The sequence below is a fragment of the Schistosoma haematobium genome, chromosome 4, assembly GCF_000699445.3.
Source record: "Schistosoma haematobium chromosome 4, whole genome shotgun sequence".
Lineage (NCBI taxonomy): Eukaryota > Metazoa > Platyhelminthes > Trematoda > Strigeidida > Schistosomatidae > Schistosoma > Schistosoma haematobium.
This window is the reverse complement of record NC_067199.1, coordinates 24,303,002-24,327,045: the sequence shown is the minus strand read 5'-3', so window position 1 is coordinate 24,327,045 and position 24,044 is coordinate 24,303,002. Positions and strand designations below refer to the sequence as shown.

The 24,044-nt window shown below is 31.9% G+C and overlaps 1 protein-coding gene across 1 annotated transcript; it reads left to right on the top strand.

The window, feature by feature from the left end:
- The first annotated feature begins 13,390 nt into the window (after positions 1 to 13,390).
- Positions 13,391 to 15,064, top strand: B4GALT1 (Beta-1,4-galactosyltransferase 1). Its single transcript, XM_012936458.3, has one exon. It carries the CDS (start codon positions 13,397 to 13,399, stop codon positions 14,627 to 14,629), a length of 1,233 nt encoding a protein of 410 aa, XP_012791912.3. The 5' UTR covers positions 13,391 to 13,396; the 3' UTR covers positions 14,630 to 15,064.
- Positions 15,065 to 24,044: the final 8,980 nt, after the last annotated feature.

The following is a 24,044-nucleotide window of genomic DNA, read 5'->3' as shown; positions in this document are numbered from 1 at the left end:
CGAGAAGCGTTTGATCAAGGCTGGCTAATGGTTGTAGGATATGCGTACCACGGTGTACCCGTTCGCGATCTGCTGCGGATGCGTTACCAGGTGCTTTCAGCTAGGTAAGTCCAGCAAAACTACTGCGGTTAGCATCAAATGTGGACGACTTACAAAACTATTTATTTCAGTAATTTATTTACCGCTACAACAGTTTGGCTTGACGAAACAAGAAGTACTGACAGAATTAAAGTCTCATCTTTCATTGGAGTGAAATAAACCATGTCAAAACCTGATGGATGCTTTTACAGACAATCTTGTATAACAATGACGTAAAGTACACAACCTTACCAATGTAGGAAGAGAACGCTTATTTAAATTTGTGGCCCAGATATCAAAGAGCGTCTGGGTTCAGTGTTAACATTAAGGGTCAGCAGTTATTTTATTGTTTCCGACAACCGTGTAACAATCTTGTTTCACTCATTTGTTTTGGTCATTTTCCGATTAGTCGCAAGGGGTTGTAGCATGGCGTCGATTTGAGATTAACTATGAACACCGCTACCAAGAAACACATGCCAAGTAAATCAGAAGGCGAAGGTTGAACGTAACCAAATAAATCCATAAAATCCCCGAGAAGCCAAGTATCAGAAGGCAGTTAATGGACCAAGTCCAGATATATTTGCTGGCGATCTCGTGGTATCGAAAGGATACCGAGATCGTGCCAGGGTACAAGCTTGGTTACAGAACGTAACCGAATTCGCGCGAAGTTACAATCAAAGTGTGTGAATAAGAATGGAAGCACAGTATAGCTGTCATTAGCACAGTCAAACAAAAGCACATTAAAACAAACACTGGTACAGTTGGTTATAATAACAATTGCTTTTATTAAACCAGTCGTGTTCTCGTGATAAATGTGAGTCACTACTGGGTTATAACCCCACGGTTGTTTGGCTGCATACTTTACCTCTAATAATAAAGAAACAAACTGTTCTTTCTGTCTCTCATTTCAAATGCAGAACATCCATACATAGGGTTTTACCCTATAAGTAATAGTGGGGTTGTAGGTCATTTAGTAGATTTCCAGACAGAATATTCAGGCCGCTGTTTACAATATTGAGGTCAGATGGTGAGTCAAACTATGTTGCTGATGCTCTGCCATGTATCCAAGTGAATGTAGTTACTTAACCGACGCTTCATCTCCCTGCTATGGCTGTCGCTCAAGCAAGCGGTCCCTCCTGTACAACAGAACAACATTCTATATCCCTTTAGTGTCGGGAAGTACCCCTAGCTACTAGTTCAGGCACTACTCTGTGTGATGCTTCTACTAGTCTTCCCAGACCCATCGTACCCTCTGCTTACCGTTGTCTCGTCTTCGATGTCTTGCATGGACTGTTTCATCCAGGTATCGCAGCCACATTGAGCTTCATCGCTGCACGATACGTCTGGACGTCTGTGAATTAAGATGTCATATGTGGGTAAAGTAATGCTTACAATGTCAACGATCAAAAGTGCACAGGTATGTAACTTCCCTCATTGGCAACAGTCTTACGAAGGATCTTTTCACGTGATTTCTCGTCACGAAAAGACCTTCAAGGTTGATCGACATGGCCGAGTCGAGATCGTCAGCATTGACCGTCTCAAACCAGCAAACGTCGATGGCAGTGTCCTACCTGATAAATTGAGACCCAGTGCTAGACCCATCAAACCTACTAGCGGGATCGTTACATCTACTTCGGACCCCGCACTAGATAAATCAGGGACCTCATTCTCATGCCCCAGTCAACAGCACGTGTCATCTGCACCACCTGCTGGCGGGACTTTAGTCCCACGTCCAGATCAGCAGACCACGACGCCCTTGACTTCGGATGAGATTGCAGGCTCACGAGGTACGAAAGAGACTTGTGGTGGTCGGTATCCGATGTAATCCTTAACTTCGTATACAGTTCGTCTTGATAACCGTTCTATATAATACCCAAACGGTATATTAATCAGAAGGCAAATACGAAGCGTTGGTTACGTTTATTACGAGACCACACACATATATCCAAATGTACGGATGCGTTAAACAAGCATAGAAGAGTTGTGCCGAAAGGCAAGCAAGCGAGCGAGAGCAAGAGCGAGACGAGAGTGTGTGTGTGTTGAATATGAATAACATGGACATATATATACCTAGTGAAATGAATGGGTAGTCGAATCAAATAAGCGGTTAGTAGTAAGACTAGCAGAGTGGATAAATGCGTAGGCAGTAAGCAATATTCAAGCATACGTATTTCATACAAGCACAAAATAATAAGGGTACAATAAGTTGTTATAGTGCGGGTGACTTTGTCCGCTAAATGAGTTAGCAAAAGGGCTTAACTGAGTTAAATGAGAATAAACTCAATTGCACGTGAGTCGCTATGGACTACTGTCTCTCGTTTCGGTCGCCGAGTACGCCTACCCGTGCGCTTTCGCGGCTAACCTCCCAATCAACAACAGATACGGTATAGGACTCTATCCATATGCCACATACATGCCACACCTTTCGCTATTTCTTTGATTTTTGTTTCTGAGCCCACGCTCCCGACCATCGCCCTGTTGGTATCGTCGACTCCAGTCAGTTTTGGTGAAAGCTGGCCTGGTCACTCATGCTCTTGTCAACTCAGTCGATGTTCTGGCTCCAAATATGTCTGGCATACGCATGGTCTCGAGCTTGGTTGTTATGGTCGCTTCTGGCTTCTTTGCTCAACGTGGTCCCGTCCCACGTCTGCAGAGCTGTCTGTTTCTGACCCCTACGAACGCAATCCTCAGATTCTAGATAAAAACCACTCTGGTGTGGTACGCTAACTTGGGCAACAAATAGAGCATGTTACTTCTAGTATCGTCCCACATAAAAGACCTTCGGTGACAACTCGAGAATCAACGATCGATTCCTATTTTGCCAACCCCTTCATCCTACCATCGCACGTTTGCCGAATAATACCATGAACGAAATCGCTACTTATAGAAAGTGTAAACCCTTTCTAGCGGGGGGCCTCTGTAGTGACCTATTTTTATAAAGAGAACGCGATTGGTGTGATAGAAACAATTACTATTATAACCAACTGTACCAGTGATTGTTTCATTGTACCCGCTTGTTTAAGCGTACCAAAAATGATTCACTTCCGTCGTTTGTGACCTTGCACGAACTCTCATACTCTCAGCAGTGTCGCTTGTAGACTTTGGCACGATCTCGTTATTACTTCTATATCACGACATCGCCAACAAAAACACTTTAACTACAACCTCCAACTGTTTTCTGATATTTGGCCTACGGAGGGGTCCAACCTGTAACTGACACGTAGTCTTCCTGTAATGGTGATCATAGTCAACCGGGACTCGACGCCTACTACAGACGCAAACTAGCTTTCTTATCACCCGACTAGACATTACAAGCTACACGAAACCGTATCGTAACGACAAGAGGCGAGCACAAAAAGATCATTCGGTGTATGCAATCTCTTCAAAAAGATATCAAATATCAAAACCTTGGATTTATTAAATAAACGATACATTCCCATTGGGACTGAACATAAAGGCTAGGTAAACCTTATGTATTACGGGTATTTTGTTAACACTGCTGGGACAAAGTAAATTAGACTGACTGCGATTTCGCATTAATTGGTAGTTCCTTTGTACGTGAGGTGGGACCCTAACTTATGGTCGACCTTTGAGAGACGCTGAGGTGCCCTTGAGAGTGAATTTCGCGCGAAAATCCAAGACCTGTTGGCTTGTAGTGACTTACTTTTATCACGAGAACACGATTGGTTTAATGAAAACAGTTATTATTATAACCAATCGTACCAGTGATTGTTTTACTGTGCTCGTTTGTTTAACTGTGCTAGTGACAGACATATTGTGCTTCCATTATTCTTCATTATTATCCCGCGGTTAGTGACTCTGCTCGCAAGTATTCCCTTCTGCTGCTTCTGCTTGTACCATTTCTTGGCACGACCTTGGTATTCTTTCGATACCACGAGATCGCCAATCAAATAAACTTGGTTCTATTCCGCCTTCTAATTTTATTGGCACGTATTTCTCAGTAGCGGTGTTCATAGTCAACTGGGACCCGACACCACGCTACAGGCTTAAATCTGATTAGTATGTCCACAAATTATAGTCTAGCCAGGTCAAACTGTTAGTGATGAGGTCTCAATGAGCTTAATAGACTAGAAAATATCCCAGCATTATTCTCCCACCAACTTCTCAGTTGTCAGTATTCCGTTTAGTGGCTAGCAGTGAACCAATTATTGGAATCACCAGAGGTTACAAAATAGTTTTCGGTAATTTAAATCCGCGGAATAGCATAGTGTGGTCAGAACTTCAGAGCTACTGTAATAGTTTCATGTTATATATTGTAATGAAATTTTAGGTTATATATCTTTACATTGTTTGTGTGCACCATGAATGATTGGTGACATTTTGAATAACCACGTCAACTGTTGGTGAATAGTTAGGTGTAATGGTTAGAAGTATGAAATTAATGTTCACACTAAGAATTCCGGGAATAGTAGAATTGGAGACAGGTGAAACTAGATGAGTGCAACTGAACATCTTTTAAGTGAAATTCTTAATAAGAGTTTAATTAAGTACAAAGGAATCACCAGTTAATACAGATACTACATTAGATTATTCTTACTCATCTTACCTTGTTTTCTGGACCTGCTCAAGCCCTAAACAAAAGCGACGAAGCTCTGCAGAAAAGTTAGTTAGCACGATCAAGCTACAAGCAACAATCAACTTAAAGTGTAGACTACAGAGAGAGACCAGTTAACGTTCTTTGCAAAGATTTTGTGATAAAATCACAAAAAAGACTAATAGAATATGAGAACACTTAATAACCAATACAAAGGACACGTAATCAACTTACAACAATTTAAATACGGAATATTTGATTCATACCAAATCGTTCAAGATCGTTGAAACAAAATGACGGGGACTTTGAAAGAACTTTACGTTTGTACGTGCCAGAAGATTTACACATATTTAGCCTGGCTCGGGGAGCTTACGAAAGGGCAGCATAGACTTCGAAATCATACCAGCCCATCAAGAAAGTTTCAATCTGTACATTTTAGGAGTGTTATTTCATCTATACGGTTTAAAATAAGATTTTGTAAGTTGGATAAATCTCATAATCAAAGCTTGTTCAAAAAAAGTTTAGTATGAATGTCGAAAACCCATGGAAATATTGATTTTGCTGAATTATTTTTTGCTACACACTTACATGTAGCCATTTCAGTGATATCGGTCCTAGTACCCATTGAAATATTAATTTTGCAGAGTCTACACAATCATTTGATTAGTTGAAATCAAGCTGCAGCATATGTTCTGATGTTATATATATATATATATATATATATATATATATATATATATATATATATATATACCAATGGGTAGAGCTCTAATTAGCACCTGGATACATGAAAGATTATATCAAGTCAACTGTGTCTGTATATGAGCATGAAGTTTATTAAATTTTTACGAATATATGTTATTATTTATATCGGCTGCTACATACACATATGTCGTCATTTAAGTGATAGAGAAACCCATATGTATTATAGTGAAGCAGATTTCATTTGCACAATAATTTAAATGAAGGTCACCATCTGCTAACTTGTCATTGGAAACTACCATAGAAACAACCTAATTAATCCTGATATAGTTTGCGTATTAAAATACACCAATTACTTAACAGTCTGTTCTCTTTCGAAAGAATTTCAGTTACTTATAATCAAAACGTCACATCGGCCTTATATTGCAAACAAATTTATGGTACAAGCCTGAAATCTTCATTTCTTCAAGCCTTTAAATATCTGTCCTTTTTATCTGTGATGCGTTGGCAACTAGTTCTCAGGGATCATAACAAAAATACTCGTAGATCAACTGATAAGTGAACGCATAATTCTTTATTTACTTGTTGTTCTTCATATATGAACGTATTTATTTTTACTTTGGTATAACACTAGTATAACACAATGATTGCTTGAATAAAACATCACACTCAAATAAATTAATATCATACAAAATAAAATATCACCTTGGAAAATAAAAACACATATTGCTCCGAATAATTATTACATAGAGTTAAAAACGGAAGTAATGTTGAACAATGTAGATTCTGACAGTAAGTACGGGAAATGAGGTCATAAAAACATTACAAAAGTGAGTATATATCGGTCTTAGCCTCCTCAAAGTCCCCTCCCCTATTTGTAACATTAGACTAAACTCATCTTGTTTAATTTTTTACCTTAAAATCAACTCTAAAAATTCAAGCTATTTAGTTATTTCATTATTTTATGATTTGTTGTCTACACATCACTTCACTAATTTTCTCACATGATCAATTTACATTACGAGAACAGAAAGAAAGTACAAGGAGCTAGATCTCACGACTAGATCTCATGACCTAAATTCTCACATTTATTGAATAGTATGTTGAGATTACCTGAGTAAAGATGAACCACAAATGTTATACCGACTTAATGTAAAAAGTGTTTAGATACGGTACGATCGATTCCTTGTTTAGTTTTGTCTAAAATTATCCACCTTAATCACTCAATCCAAGTATTTATTGAACAGACTATTCATATGATAATAGACAAAAATGCATGTACTCTTGATAGAGTCAACCAAGTTTTACTGTTTTAATGTTTCAATATTTCCCCCAAGTCATAATGTATTACTAGGTCAAGGCCATTAATTAATTAACTATACGAAAAGGTTATACTAAATATCATATAGATGAATTATTTACTACAGTTAATTAATTAGTGAGTATTTACCTGTCCATTACCATCGCGATTTCGTGTATAAATCATGTTTGGTATTTGAGTAGCTATTAAACCTATTAGAAGTTAGCTAATGGTGTGATGTGTATTTTGGTGGCTAATCACATAACTAATCTATTAATTTTACTCACAGTAACTTAATAACATTGTAGCGCTACACTTGATGCGTCCGTACCATGATGGAATGGTATTTTCGTTGTAGAAAACTACATTTTTCATGTAATCCAGCAAAAATAGCGAACGAAACACGTCCTCCATCATGGATTACGATAGTGTAAATAATAATTTTCGCCTTATTTGGGTTGGTTTCTAGGTGCAAGGGCGCAATCTCGAACGAGAGTGGAGTTTATCCTCATCCGATCGTCCTTAATTACCATAAAATTGTGAAGCTTTTCAAATTTAGTTGTAAAGGCCAAGTTATTTCTGATATGATATAGTTTCTCTATTAGAATTGACCGGTAAATGAAAGTCAAGAGCAAACATATTTTGATAGTTATTCTGAAAAACTATCTACTTCCACCCATTCACGAAACTGAGTTAGTAAATATTTAAAATTTATGATATTAACTTATTTCATCATTGTAGCGGAAAGCCTATAGAAACCTAAGATCAAAGACATGAATGGAATAGCTGTTTTTGGCAAGAAAACAAATTTAGTATTAGGTTTAGTTACAAAGACGGAAGGCTTAAATATATATATATATATATATATATATATATATATATATATATATATATATATATATATATATATATATATATATATATATATATATATATATATATATATATATATATATATATATATATATATATATATATATATATATATATATATATATATATATATATTTCCCTACCTACTGTTTTATTCCTAATGTAATCTTATGTACATTGTTGACACAAATGCTATTTTAACTAATTATCTTACGCGTAGCTATTAATACATACGCATAGGATATCTTATGATATCCGTTACCACGGTAACTGAATTATTCAATGATGCAAAAAAGTTTAAAATTTAAAAATTGAATGAACGGTATGTAGCGTCAGTTTGTTTTATACAGGTTTATAACTTTCATAAAATAATTTATCCAAACCTGGAAACAGATGCACAAGGGAACAGAATTCGGCTATTCATGTGAGGTTTATTTCAAAAGACTTTAAGTTCGATTTCCATATACTTCGAAAACTGACTAAGTTGTGTTTGTCCTCTTATCAGCTTTCGAGATGAACTTCGAAATTTATTGATTGAATTAGGACTTGTTTATTTGATCTTCCTGGACCACTATTTTAATGTTCACATTAAGAATCGAACTCAGTAACTGTGGTTTCAAGCATCAACTAATTATTCACTAAGTTACTGAGTATAGTTAGCAACTGATGTGTTTATTGGGTATGAAAGTAACTGTAAGAGTTTGAATTTTCCTTCTGTTTATACTAAGGTCTGTAACTGATCATTCTATCATCCAATCCCAAATAAGAAGAAGCGGGTGTTGCAGGTTCCACCGCTAGTTTCGATCCAAATGAACAAAAACTTGTAACCAAAAGGCAATAAAAAGTAATCCACTCAGGGCGCAATAGAAACCGATCATGTTCTATCCTTAATACAAACAACAGAAAAATACAAACTGTTACATATAGTTATAAATAAGATTAAGATAGTATTCAATACTGGTTTTTTATAATTACTTTTTTGACCTACCAGAAAACAACAAAGATGTATTCAAGATAATCAAGTCTGTAAAATGAACAGTTAAAAGTCTTAAGCAGCAATTCCATTGAAAATGTTTAAACTTTTCAATAAAGAGTTGGGTTGATATTCTATGTTCGACAAACCTTACTATGCTTTTAAACATTCTATTTAATTTAAGTATCACGTAAGTATTTTAATGTTTTATTAACTGAAATCATTTTGATATGTAACGATAGGGATTTAAAGCATAGTGGTAAAAAAACATGATTCTAATCCCTGTCTCTAACGTCTAACTCCAGATCCTGACCGTAATACCTTACAATAATCTATAACTCTATCTCGACCGTAGCAAGTGGTTGAACTTTTGCAAGGTCGCTCCAATATCGCCTATAGGTCATCTATAAATTATAGTCTCATCAAAAAGTCTTTGCATAAGATAAGTTCTTGAATTTTATCTGTCGAATGTTCCTTCAAACGAATAAAAAACTGTGAAACTAAGTAAAGGGTCTAAAACAACAAGATCATTGGTGTTAAATCTAAATATTTTTAAGACTTCTCCAAAAAGTTCATGATTATACATTGTATATATTTCTCAAACCAAAGAAAATACTCATGACGTTTATAGCAGCTTTAAATGGTGCTTTAGATTATATGGATGTAAAAACTCAAGACTGTTAACCTACATTATCTATTTTAAGTAATGACCAAACACTATATCAGAATGGTAATAATGATATTTGACTCACAGTATTATCATTATTATTATTACTACTATCAGTACACCTGTCTTCCTACTATCAACTTGTAATTTTACATATTATGTGTGGTGACCTATTCTATTTCATTGTGATTATTGACTCATATTGCCTTGATTGGTTTAACATTTTCGTATAAATATTCATGTATATTAGAGTAAAGCCTGATGACTATCTAATTGAAAACAATTGTTCACTTATATGTGTTGTTCTAATTTTCACAGTATGTGTTTGAAAAAGTGACTGTATTCCATTCTATTCAAAAAAAAAAAAACAATTTGGCCAATATACATGAAACCCTATTGTGTTATTTCATGACTTAATTTTACTGTATCCAAATATTATAGTATTGAATATCATTAATGTATCTTTGTATCATTATTGTTATAATAACGAAAGTTGTAAGTAAATGAAATAATTGATTACCAATCACTTCACTGTTTTATATCTCAGATACTAAATCATTTTTCATGTTACATAATCATCAGCCAGATCTTAAGTTACTTATTGATTGCGATCATTAATTTCATAATTCCAACTCACCTATAAACATATTCAATCTAATATGATATGCTAATTATTTTAAAATAAATAATTTACCATATTTTACCAACAATCCTAAATTCATCAGTTATAATTTTGATTTAAAATTGAATATACTTTCGGAACATCAATTCTGATCAAAAACTGAAGACTCTGAAGAAAATATATTGAAAAGACTATTCTTTGTACAGTTAGTTGTGTTTTAAACCAAAGTGAATTCTGACAATAGTGCTAATTTATGTGGTTGGAAGGTACTGGTATGACAAGTTATAGATAAATTTTTTTATTAATAACTTTATTAACTACAAAAAGCCAGCCTATACATTAAAGTGTAATGAAATAGTTGATATTTTATTAACATCGTTGTTTTGAACAAAATTGATTTACTCACTTACAGGCCTAACTATGTAAAATCTCAATGTACACTCTGTTTAATGGATAGTTTTGTATATTGTCTTGGTGGTGTGTGCTACTGATGTCGACAGATATAACTAGTGTGTATCGTCAATCGAAAGTGAAATACCTGGCGATGAAAGGTTAAGAAGATCGAAGAAAAGAGAAGGAGAACAAAGAATGATTGGTGTGGAAACGAAAAAAACAATGGAGTATGGAACGATCAATTGACAGTTTGCAAATGAAGTATTTACTGTATGGTTCTGAGATTTTACTAAAATGTTTTGTAATTTTGTATTCAAATACATTCGATTGTCCCCACTTGTGTTTTCGTTCACTACACCTTTAAATAATGTATTTTTTAGAGGAAACATATTGAAATGTACTGCTAAGGACTGATATAATCCGCTAGTATGTAGCGATAAAAATAAGCGTTAAAAATAATATAACATCATACAATAAATAAATGATAACTTTAGTCAGTGATTTACATTATCTGTAAATCTACTGAAAAATAATGAAAAAGCGGAGTTTTAGTGTTTCTTGACTTTTAATATCCGTTCTTAATAATATCTTGTTATTAAATTAGACTACTCTATACAAACTACTCAAATAAGCATACATTAATTAGCTGACACTTATTTTTAAATAGCACCTTGTTGTACACGCGGGCACATCTAGCATGGAGTTGCTGATGGTCAAATTTTCTAAACTTGCATATATATATATATATATATATATATATATATCCTGCACGTTAATCTTCCAAATGATGATAAAGTATTTCAGTGACTGGAAAATAAATCTTTCCTACAGAAAACATGACTATAATCCACTCGTATATTGATTAATCACTGTTGTGTATATACAGTGGTTATTTACTTTGAAACAATGTGTTCATTACATAATTATTATCTGTTATTCATTTATATTAATTTTTGCTACCTGTTTTTCGCTAAACAAAATCATCAGAATGCCTTGATGAAACACTTTTGAAAAACATTTAGAAGGTAGTTTTTGTAATGATCTGATATTCTTTGGAAAACCGTTAACTGCCACTGTTATTTAGCTTTTATTATGTGTTTTTTTCCAGCCAGGTTCAAATCATGAAGCAACTTACCCTCTCCCAAATATGTTAATAGACAATAAATGACTTAGAGATTCATAACTGAAAGAAGTAATAACTTTCTAGATTTGTGACAATTACATGAATTCTATTTGAAATGAAAATACTTTCGAAAAGTAAACCTGTTTGGCTCAATAATAGTAGCTATAAATTCTATTATTCAGCAATTGCAAAGTATAAGTGTAAAATCTTTGCTTTTTTTTCAGAGTTTATTCTCTGGTATACTAATAAATTTAAATAAATAAATTTAGAATGACTATATTTCATTTACAGGATTGTCATAACTTAACCATGGTGTTTGTTTTACTGTTTTGTAAACAACTTTTGTACAAATATATCGTACCTTTGGTTATTTGTATAAAGACTGAATTTAGTAGTCACTATCATGAACTCATAACAAAAGGAATTAAATGAAGGTATTTATGTGCATAGAATTGTGTTTATTAGAACTTGGGGTAACTACTTTTTTGTTGTTTTAATGTGTCTAGATATACTTTTTCATGTTATAATAGCCAAATTTATTGAAATTATAATCAATTATTCATCTTCTAATACCATTACAACTCAGTGTAGTAAATCAAACATTAAAAACCATTAGTTTTGGACGGAACTGTTTGACATTGTGAAATAATTTACTATCTAATTGTTAACGAAACCAATTTCGTTTTAAACATTCGAAGTAAAAGATATTCACGGAATAATTTTGAATCTTGTCTATACTATTTGTTTATGGTGACCATTCAATATTGTTCAGTAGACTAGAAAAAATGTTCTAAGCTGACAACTAAAACTAAGCCAGTTTTTTAACACTTATACCTACAAACAGATATATTATAACTGTTTATCAAACAATACAATACCTTTATTCATTTGGTCAAGTGGCTAATGTTTATATTGAATTACCATGAACAGTTAGCATTAAGTTTCATGTACTGAGTCAGTGAAATATTAAACAAATGATATCCATCTATTTATTTCAGTAGGTCACATTCTGACATTATGAATATATGTATATATAGCTAACTAAATCTTTGTACAGCATTTCATTTAAATTGTCAGTAGTATTGACAAAGATCAAACACATTTTATTTTGATCGTGAAAGATTGAAAAAAAGTGAATTAAAGAAGTTATAATCAAACTCAAATTTTTCGTGAATAATTGTAATGAATTGCAATAAAATGGTTTTTAATTAAGTACAAGTCATATAAGTGGATGTCAAAGATTAGGGCATCAGTTGTTTATTAAGGATCTGTTCTCTTATAATCATTTATCATCTTTCGTGCCAATAAATTTTGTGATCATAATTTATAAAGGAATCTTTAAAATAAATAAACTAAATGAAAAATGGTCATAAAACTAGCACAAAAGTTTGATTAACTTGAGTGTTGTGACGTTTTGTGTTCGGAGTCTGATATTTGTACACAATGCGTTACGCTCTAACCACCCACCTGACTATTTGAGCGAGAAAATGTGTTGGCCTACCGAATGAAATGCATAAATACTCATTGACATATATACCACTATATCCTTAGGAAATTGACCTATCGACCCCACTGAAAAGGACATTTAGGTCACTTCCGATTGTTATCGATTGACTTTCTCACTACGCTTCTTCTGATTGGCTTGCCATATCAATGTGACTCAGGTCAATGATTGAATAAAAAAACAAAATAACAATCTGCAAAATATTAAGAAAATTGACCAATTTAAACAAATAGTTGAGAACTTAGTGAATCGTAAATAAAAATATACTCCGTTGTTAATAGTAATATGAAGGACTAATATATTGAGGCCATTGTTGCCTATTATTTTATGCAAAATGGATTTTAAGATGACTATGGAATTCAATTAACAGCTAATTATAAACATTATTGAAACTTTATACAGAATCATCTAAAACAGGTTATAATGTTATTTGATAAACGATAATTGCATGAGTTTGGCATACACTATATATATCGGCGGATATATTTTCAATATTCATTACTGACCAATCACATCTTACTGTTTGCGATCAATAAAAAGTAAGTAGAATTATGCGTTTCATAAACTTACGTATAAAACAAGGAACAATTTTTTATGTGTAGAGCTATGAAATGTAGAAGTATCAGATTGTTCAGAATGAGATTTTTCATTGTATACTTCAGTTTATGCTTTATGATTACGTCTCTCTTATTGATAAATTTACTAATTTGGCCAACTGTAGACATCACATTAATAAAATCAGCAATTTTGAAAAGAAAAACTAAGGTACAAGAAAGCGAGAATAATCAGACATCTAATGAACCGCAGTTCGACTGTTTATTGGAATTACAAAATGAGTTACGCAATCTTTATTTAGCTGACAATGTTCAATCCGAGAAACTAACTCGTATAAAATTAGAGAATTCTCCATACTTCAGTACACAGCAAACATGTCAAGAAATCTGTGACAAACTACCAGTAATACCAATAAACATGTCTCATAAATACACTCCAATCGGTAATCTTTCTGTTTCTAAAGAATTGGTAACAGACTTGTATAAAGTGATCAGTTTAAGCAAACCACATATAAAAGGAGGCGGTTGGACATATAAAACATCTGATAAATGTAAAAATAATGCTGGAAAATATAATCAAACTGGCGTCGCTATAGTTATAGCATTTCGTGATAGATGGGCTCAACTAACAAGTGTACTATCAACACTAATACCTATGTTACGCCGTCAAAGATTATGTTACCGAATATTTGTTATTGAAGAAGCTGGAAATGATTTATTTAATCGAGGTATGATTTTCAATGTTGGTTTCATGGAAGCTATGAATAGATTTCATTTTGATTGTGTTATTTTTCATGATGCTGACTTAGCTCCAATAAATGACTTGAATCCTTATGGATGTGATAAACAAACATTCATACAACCAATTCATCTTGGTGTTGGTTTAGATATTAGAAATTTTCGTTTAAATTATCCAGAACTTATTGGTGGTGTATTAAAAATGTCAAATAAACATTTTGTACAAGTAAATGGACATTCTAATCTATACTGGGGTTGGGGACAAGAAGATGATGATTTAGAAAGACGATTAAAACATGAAAAAATTAATTATTATCAAATGTCTCCAAGTATTGCACGTTATAAGGCATTACCTCATGAAACACAAAATAAAGAAGGGAATCCACGAAAAATTCATTTAAAACTTTTATCTACAGCTGTACAACGAATGAATCATGATGGACTATCTTCATTAAATTATAAAGTATTAAAGGTTACTGAACATCAACTATTTACACATATATTAGTTGATTTAGGTAATCAACCAAAATTTTATAATTGTAATTAATAGAAAAATGAATCTTATCTATGGATTAATAACAATATGCTTATAACAGATATTATGAAATAACCATTATAATGCGATAATCCAAAGGAAGATGATAAGTCTAAATAAATATTTCATTATAATTGCCAATATTGTTAATGAATATGGACCAATTAATAAGTATAAACAGTCACTTGGTAATTTGCTTATAAAATGTATTCATATTACTTAAACAAACAGTACAAATTTACTGTATATGTTTATTAAACAAATAGTTTGTAAAGAAAAATATTATAACAGTGTGTTTTCAAATGATGAGCCTTAAGATTTCGATTTTGTTTTCTCCTTTTTTTCCTTCTTTTTTGTTCTTTCCTTTCTAACTGTTTGAATGACAAGTTATGTATATAATAAACATTATATTGAATTTCAAATATCAATTATTCTCAATACAGATTTTAGTCAAATATCAATATTTAGAGCTTTTTATTAGAAATTTTTTTGCTAATTACGTATTTTTGGAAGTTCTAGATATTCTGTATGAAAAATTTGAATATTATTTACTAACAAACAGTATTTAGTAGTATATATATATGTATTATATAATACAATATAGAAAATAGTGATTAAGATTATCATTTAGCATTTGAAAGTAATTGCAACATAATTAACGAATTATTTCACAGAGGGGTTTTGTAGATACTATAATAATTTAATAGTTGAGACTGAAAGGTCATGGGTTCGTATACCGCGGAGGCCGGGTTCGTGGATGCGTACTGCTGAGGAGTCCTATACTAGGATGAACTGGCTGTCCAGTGCTTCCAGGTTTTCAGTGGTGGTCTAGCTTATATCGACTAATGAATTCAACTGTTAAAATTACTACAATCTCCATAAATCCCCATTCTGATCAAAATTATATTTTATCCACTACTTCCAAATTCTTCAATTCTCATCAAAAGATGATGGCTATTTAGGAGTCACTGAACAGGCGATAATATACAATGAATTTTGTATCATTCAACTAGTTTGTTCAGAAGCTAATGTATATCCATTGATTTCCATTTTTCGACCTATTTTTCTCACTAACGCTTCATTTTCTGTTCAGTAGTTGTATTTTGAAAAAATCGATTCTTTCCTGTTTGTTTAAACCAACAAGTAATTAGGATAAGTAGTTTATTAACAATAATATTAGCAACAACAATGGGAATAATTAGAGCACTTTCTATCACTATAGCAAAGTTTAACAACATTACTGAAAAGTGAATAAAATCTACTATCTGATTTTAAGAGCGGAGTTATTGTAAGAACGAATTTACAACAGTCGTTTAAAAACTTAATGAACAGCAAGCAATACTTCATTTTATTTCAATGAACGGTAAACTAATTAAAAATATCTAATATGTGTGTGTTTGTTTATGTGCTAAACAAACGTTACTAAACAGTTATAAAACATTGTATTTTAGGGGAATAACCAATATGGTTTTCAGTTTAAATCATTACTAAGCTTTGCACTTATGTACAGTAATAGTTTCATGTACATATGAGAAATATGAATCAATCAAGACTGTGTTTAAGTTAAAAACAACAGTGAAATAGATTAGATGACTAAACATAGTAAGTAAAAGGTGATGGCAAGATGACAGGTATAGCAGGATTTATAGTAGTAACATTATTCATGATAACATGAACAGATATTTTGAAATAGGAAAACAGATTGGAATTTAGGAAAATTAACTACTTGGTAAAAGTAATCACTCAAAGGGAAGATTGGTTTAGTTTGTTGATGATATTCGTCAATCAAAGAAACTCGTTTACAACTTTAGTCACTCTTACTATTTAGCACGATAATCATCTAACGCCAATAGTGACAACTGTTATGCCCCCGATATTTCAGAATTTCTTATCACGAATTCTTACTAAGATTTTAGAAATCCATCTCGAAGTATGTCATCAACTTAGATATTCAAGTAGTAAAGAAGAAATATGAATGGTGGTAAAGAAAAGCGAACAAGTGGAAAAGCTAGTAGGATTAGTCTAATAAGTCTTTTTTGGATTGGAGAGAAACAAGAGTATAAAGGTCTTCTTTTGATCATAAAATCTCATATTGTTGATCTGTGAGAGACGTGGCTAAATTCAGTTGGATAAAACACCAAGTAATTGGTTATTCACTCTAAAAAGTTCAGCTCTTTTTTCCAAACCCTAAAGAGAGTTGTTCACTATTATTTTGGATAAGTTGAATAATTATGGCTTCAATAGAACTTTCTGCACAAGAGAAGATTAATTGTTAAACACACATGGAATTGGCGAAACCAGGAAACCAATTTCTTAGCTGAGCAGGAAACGTTGATTGACTAGAAAGGGATTAGAAATAGCCGTGTAAAAATTCTTTACAGAACTCAGATTAATTTTCCATTTAGGACATGGCTAGCTATATTTTCCATGTATGGTAGATCCACTAAAAATGGTTTTAAGCGAATAGTCTCTCTCTGAATTTCAGTGCTCTGTATATATGTAGTTTTTTAAAAAATATATATAAAATATAAATATAAAATATGTATAAATATTGATATTAAGATGTACGCGAATTCTTGCCACAAGCATTTTTGTTAGTCGGCCGACAATAATCCATCAAACAAATGCAATTTATTATAGTTTCCTTCCACCGAAGTAAGGTTGATTGTAAGATCGACATTGTTAATTTATCTTAACAGTTTTCCTTTCAGATCAACCGTGATGAATGTGTTATCAACATAAGGAACAAGTTTGGCTTTAGAAGTCCATTTTATAACTTTGAAAGACAAAATTCAGTAAAACTAGGGCTTAATGGTGGTCGGATCGTAGTTTCATCTATTCATCTATAATATTTTTTTACTGAGGAAAACGTCGAACGTCCGTTGTATACCTTAAAAGTAAATATTTAGGACTATCCTTGATAATTTTTACATTGAAATGATGTTTGTAACATAAAACCAGTTGTCTTCACTAACTTTTTATTCATGAACAAAAGGGAAAGATCTAGAAAAATCATCCGTTTCATAATTAAATCTTTATCTTTTACCTAGAAAGTAAAACCAATAATTCTTTGACCCCTTTGTCTACGATTACTTGGTTTCAGGCTTGAGCCCAGACAATTTGTAACTTATGGTTTAGAGAATTATACATTTTTAAAACCGAATCTACAAACTCTGACTTATGAATTTTGAATAGATTATAGAGTCATCGTGTGTTTATGACTACGTTGTGTAATAAGGAGCATGCAGTTATCATCTTAATTCAGTCACAGATTACTACTTTTGACTAGCTTTTTTATATTTAGATCCATTCATTTATCAGGAAATCTTGATTTGCAGAAAACTGTTTGTTTCCACACCTACCTCTACTAATTATTCATCTGAAGTACTAACTTCTTTGGTTTAAATGAACTACTAATATCACTTCAATTTATCTTACTGAATAGTAAATAATATGCATTCAATGAGAATCCATAATGTGATTCATAAAATAAATTATAAAGGATAAAAGATTTCATGTATCAACATATTTTTTCAAGGCAATACATAATGAAATTTACAATAATTTTATATTAATAAGCCTGACATATTTTGAATTCCGCATTAGTTTCACCTAATGGACTGATATCAGACTAAGGTTTCTCATAGTAATAACTAACTAGATATAATGACCAATTAACAATACTTTATTATATACTTGAATAAATTATAAATCCATCCATGTATTTGATTTATCCTTAATAAACCGTAGTCCTTGTATACCGTAAATCTGGTGAAAATGTATTTATTTTTAGAAAATAGCAAAGTATTTTATTAATTTTCGACTACATGTACGGGACAAGGTGTAATAAAGTTAGTTACCTAAAACAATGAACACTATGATAAAGGACAATTTGTCAAGTAAAATATACTACTCTGTCTATTACCATCATTAATTTGACAACTGACTTTTGCTTGCTAGTGTTTTCTATTTCAATTATACTGTAAAGACTTATTATTCATATATTAAATTTTTAAAAGTGGTTCTCTTGATTAAGTAAAATCAACACATATTGTGGAGTGAAATGATTTTGTTTTATCTCTCTAATCCCTTTATACATACGTATAATTAAATATAATTACTTTATAACCACCTATAAAAGATTTATTTGATGTTGGATCTTAACTAATAGTGGAGATTTGTAGCTCAGGTGGATGATTTTGATGGAGTTTTGTTCTCTGGGCTGGATGTTTTGGTCATGAAGCTTTCATCGTTCTTCTGAACGACATCATCAGCACAAACTTCAGATAGAAGTGAAGTGTTCGAATTTCTCCATATGCCTTTCATAGCTTGTTCCGTACACCTCGATGTTGATTGGTTCTTATTGACCTTAAATTTGTCATTGTTTACTTCTTTACTTTCACGACCAAACCATCCAGCTCAAAGAACAAAACTCCATCGAAATCTTAACTAATAGTTTTCTCTAAGACATAGTTATGATTTTATTCAAGATTATTCCTTTGAATGTACCATTGTCTCAGTTTTATCCTTCATAAATAGATATTAATTCAAAGGCCAGTAGGTTATTCTCTAGGCTATTGATTACAATACCCAGGAAGTTGTTCAGCAGATGTCTTATTTATTATTGGTTTCAAGATTAAATATTGCCCTATTGTTAATATCCTGTACCGACCGAATCAGTTTGCTCACAGACAAAATTGGTATACTGAAAAACTGATGAATCCTAAGTAGGAAATGATCTGCCTCAAAAACTTCTTCGTTGGTCGCTATCAAAACTGAAAATAAGGCTATATCAAGGCACCAGTATAAACAAATTTAATTTCAACAGAAGCCTGTCGAAATCGTTTCTGAATAATAACAGTAGACAAACATTTACTGTTACTAATAATAAAACCCTAGCTTTCAACATCCAAACTCAAACTGTCACTAATAAGATCAAGAATATAATGATTTGTTTAAAACATAAAGAAAATGAAATTCTAATTAAATGGTAAGTAGAGAATTTACTACTAATAAATTTAGGAACCATTTTTTATTCAGGTGCTCTGATTTTAATTAAAAGACTGAAGATATCAAACAAATAATTGTTTAATTTTAAATAAGAAAGATTATTTCAGCGAACAGTTCTCTCTTGACATACTTGGTGAAAAGATAGCGTTCATCAGGTGATAACTCATATAGCACGGGAGATCTTTGCGAAATGTTGATCTTCAATAAAAAGATGTGTGAACGAAAAGAATCGACAACATTTTGTGCATGGCGTTTAAGAGATTTTGAGTTTGAATAATTATGATTTCTTCGAAGAATTATCCAAAAATTTGATAGGAAAAATACTAGATGTTTAGTACAGATTTTAGAATCAATAAAACCTATGCTCCATTAAATGCTATACACAAAATATTACCTACTCTACTCGTCCAGGCATTTCGTTATTGAAGTCCAACATTTCGGAAAGATCTCCTAAGCTATATGAGTTATCACCTAATGAACGCCGTGTTTACACCAAATATATTAAAAGAAAACTGTTCACTGAACCAATCTTTCTTTTCTAAAGTCTTAATCGGTGTATTCCGTTTACTAAAAACTTCTAAGTGAATTTTCTAAAATAATTATTATCATTTAAATAAATTTAAAATGAAAGTAAGGCAAAAGTTAATTAAAATGAAAGGAGATGATATTAATTTCCTTAAGAAAAGATTTCAGGCAAACATAAATGACATAATAAATTAAAACTTAATATGTATGTATGTTCCTTATCATTTATCAAAACATTTCCGGTATACATCACATAAGGATATGTATGCCTTTAAGGCTAAAATGAGAATGTGTATTATAACTTAAAGATTGAAATGTCATCTTTACTTGTTTATCCTGTTTATCATTATCATATAGATATCATGACCTTTTGTTTATTATCTCATTTTCAAAATTGTAACATAACTGAATTATGTTATTGGGCGTATATGAAAATAATAGGTTACTAAGTAATTTTATTTATTCTTAGTTTATGAATGATACTGTTATTCATGAATACTATTGTTTTAATATTTTAGAATCATTACATAGATATATTTTGTTTATTAAATTAATAACGCCCAAGTTGGTTCTCCTCTTTAGATCAGAATTTGTTTCTGTTTAATAATATAAATTCAATAGTTGAAATCATGAGTCAATTAAAGCTAGAATACCATGGAAAACCTGAAAGCACTGGACGGCCGTTTCGTCCAAGTATGGGACTCCTCAGCAGTGCACATCCACGATCCCACCTTCCGAGGGATCCGAACCCAGGACCTATCAGTCTCGCGCGCGAGCGCTTAACCATTAGACCACTGAGCCGGCCGGCATCTAACGGTGTTAATATCTAACTTCAACCAATCCACGAAATTGCATCACCGTACACCATTGTCTTCAGTGAGCTGATATCTCACAACAGACCTGGTTGAACTCCACTGGTCACGGCTTCTCACTAGACCAGTGGAGCTTCAATTGACTCATGGTTTCAACTATTGAAATTACTAAAATCTCCACAAAACCCCTTCTGATAATAATATAAATGTTATGATTCATGTCAACATATTTTATTAAAGACTGTAACATAAGTAGGTTTGTTCTAATGAGATTTTTTTTGTTTTTTAAGGTTATTACTGAAATACTTGCTATTTCCTTTTGAATAAACTAAAACGTCCTGTTGGTTTAGTGTGAATTGAACTGAATTACTTTTGAACCTCTGCATCATGAAATATGTTTCGGACATAGTGAATAAATTATTGATAACTGCCAAACTACATCAATTCATTTGATTTTAACTAATTTAAGTAGCAGCTTTAAAAAATACATTGAACTTGCTGCCAAAAAAATGTAGAAACATCTAAAATGACAAGTGAATTCACAAGCTTTGTAATCCGAATTACTTTAGATCACATTTTGTTATGTATTGAACAACATGGCTATTTAACAGTTTAATTCATAGTGTTTCTACAGTATGCCTCCAATATAAAACGATTAGACTTGGTGCTTCAAACTGACCTCGAGCAAAACTATGATAATAAGCAGAGGCTTAAGGAAAGTAAGGGCAACATGAAGTTACGAAATTCTTTACCTTGATTGTTTGAACGTTTGAAAAAAATGTATTATTAGGAAGGTCAAACGGCAATTATTCTGTTAATTACTATTTATTGTTGCCACAATAATTTTATGTGAAGTAAAAAAGACGATATTTACAGACTGCAATAGGTTCATAGTATTTGATTGTTTATGTTCACCTACATACAGGTAAATATCTCTAATTGTTTTCAATTATCAACACAATGCTGAAAAGTGAATTATCGATCGATGATGAATAAGTTAATTGTAATCAGCATTGCTTAAGATGATAGTTTTAGAATGTAAAGACAATTCCATTGAGGGATATAGTGAACTTTTTGGAAGTTTAGGAAGATAATGTGGATGATTTGATTAGTGCTATATGACCACCGTTTAACAGTTGTTGTAAAGCATAATGATAGTCCTTTTTTCTTGATTTAGGATTAAAGAGATAGTGTCGTATGTAACTGGTTAGGAATATCAACCAGCTTTCGTTTGAGCTAAACATGTTTGTCTTTGCTTGGTGGTTTCAGGTCGAATAATTATTAAAGCATAGGTTTTCAGACCGAGATTTTTTTTATTAATTCTGTTAACAGATTTGTATAGAATGTGAAATTTAAAATTACTAGATAGAGCTTCAGATTGATTTTTTATTCAGTTCCATGTTTGATGAGTTAAAAATCTCTCTCTATGGGTTATCTAGAAATTTCTCCGAAATTTTCTCCTTTATCAACGCTTTTTATAAAAATAAGTCATTTGTTTTAGCTCCCTTCAATTGTGCATCTGTAATGAAATTAACGAGTTGTATATAAAATGTTACGTTAAATTTTTTAAGTAATTTGATAAACCGAGTGGTAGTCGTCTGAACATCATCTGTTATTTTGTTGAAAGATACATCTTAAAAAATTATCTAATGATTCTAGAACTATTACTCCAAGTAATAGTAAAAATACCCTACCAAAACTATCATTTCTAACTACAAATTACTTATTCTTTATCGGTTACCAACTCACCCCTAATTACTGTGTTAATAATCAAAAATAACTAATTATATTAACTTGTTTGTAGGTGAAGATGAGCAATGAAAATCAATAGTTCATTGTTCAAGTAAAGAAGAAAATCGACAATGAAATTTCAAGGATGGGTATGATGTATGTTTTACTACATAACCTTAACTCCTGAAAAATATAGGAAAGTGGGACACTTTCACAAGTCCTGTATTAGAATACACTTTTTTTCATAAAAAATATATTACTAATATAACTAATTACACATAATCTTCAGATGCATTTTGACTGACTAGTCAATTAAGCGTATAACAACTTAGACAATTAAACTATTTAAATGAAAATTGCAGTCTCTGGATTATTGTTCATAAAATGTCGTTTATATTTCTTAGTCATAATTCAGATATTCCTTGAGTAGAAGATAATTTGTGAAGCATATCTGGCGTCAAATCTTTTTAAAGTTTATAAAGTTAGTGAATTCAGATATACTACTTTGTTATTTGTCAGTAACTTATAAATGTTTCTTATAAAAAAATCTAATTATTTTACCTCAGTTAAGATTTGCAACTTTTGGTGGGAATATAAGTTATTTGAAGTCACCACAGAAGTTATAACCGTTCATCCGTTGAGGAATTGGTTTATGTTCAGTATCTGAAGGTTAAGACCACTAAACAAGTGACAACCTAATATATCTATTTCATTTTGCTTTATTTCCTCACTACATTCGGTTAGTGTTGGATGAGTATTTTGTCAAACACTTTATATTAGTGTATATGTATTTTACGTTTGAAACAACTGTGTTCTATCCTTCTGTTCACAGTATATCTTATCACATTATTTTCATTTATTCGTTGGTAATCACTTTCATTCTGATTTGTGCTCTGTTTAGTATAACAACATTTAAGGTTTGGTAATATTTGTTATGAGTCACATAGTAGTATTATAATTCCAAACACACCTCACTTTTCCCTTATAACGTCCTAGTTGAGTTGCATATAAAATGCTTTTTTTGATTGGATATGAAGTTGTATGACATCGCTTATAAAAGAATATTTCCAGTATTGAAGAAAATTCCCATAATATATGCGATTATCGAACTATGCCTAGTAACTATGATATTTGTTGAAGTTGGAAACGACTTACATAGGGATATATTTCAGTAAAAGTTTATGCAAGCAAATAAATGACAACACAAATGAAAGCTAGTAAAATCATACAATTTATTGACTTTTCCAATTTGACTAGAAATACTGTGGCTGGCATGAATACGTTCTTTAGAGTGTGTAAAATTGAGTGTCAAATGTAATTTAACTATTTAGACATTTTACAAGTTGATC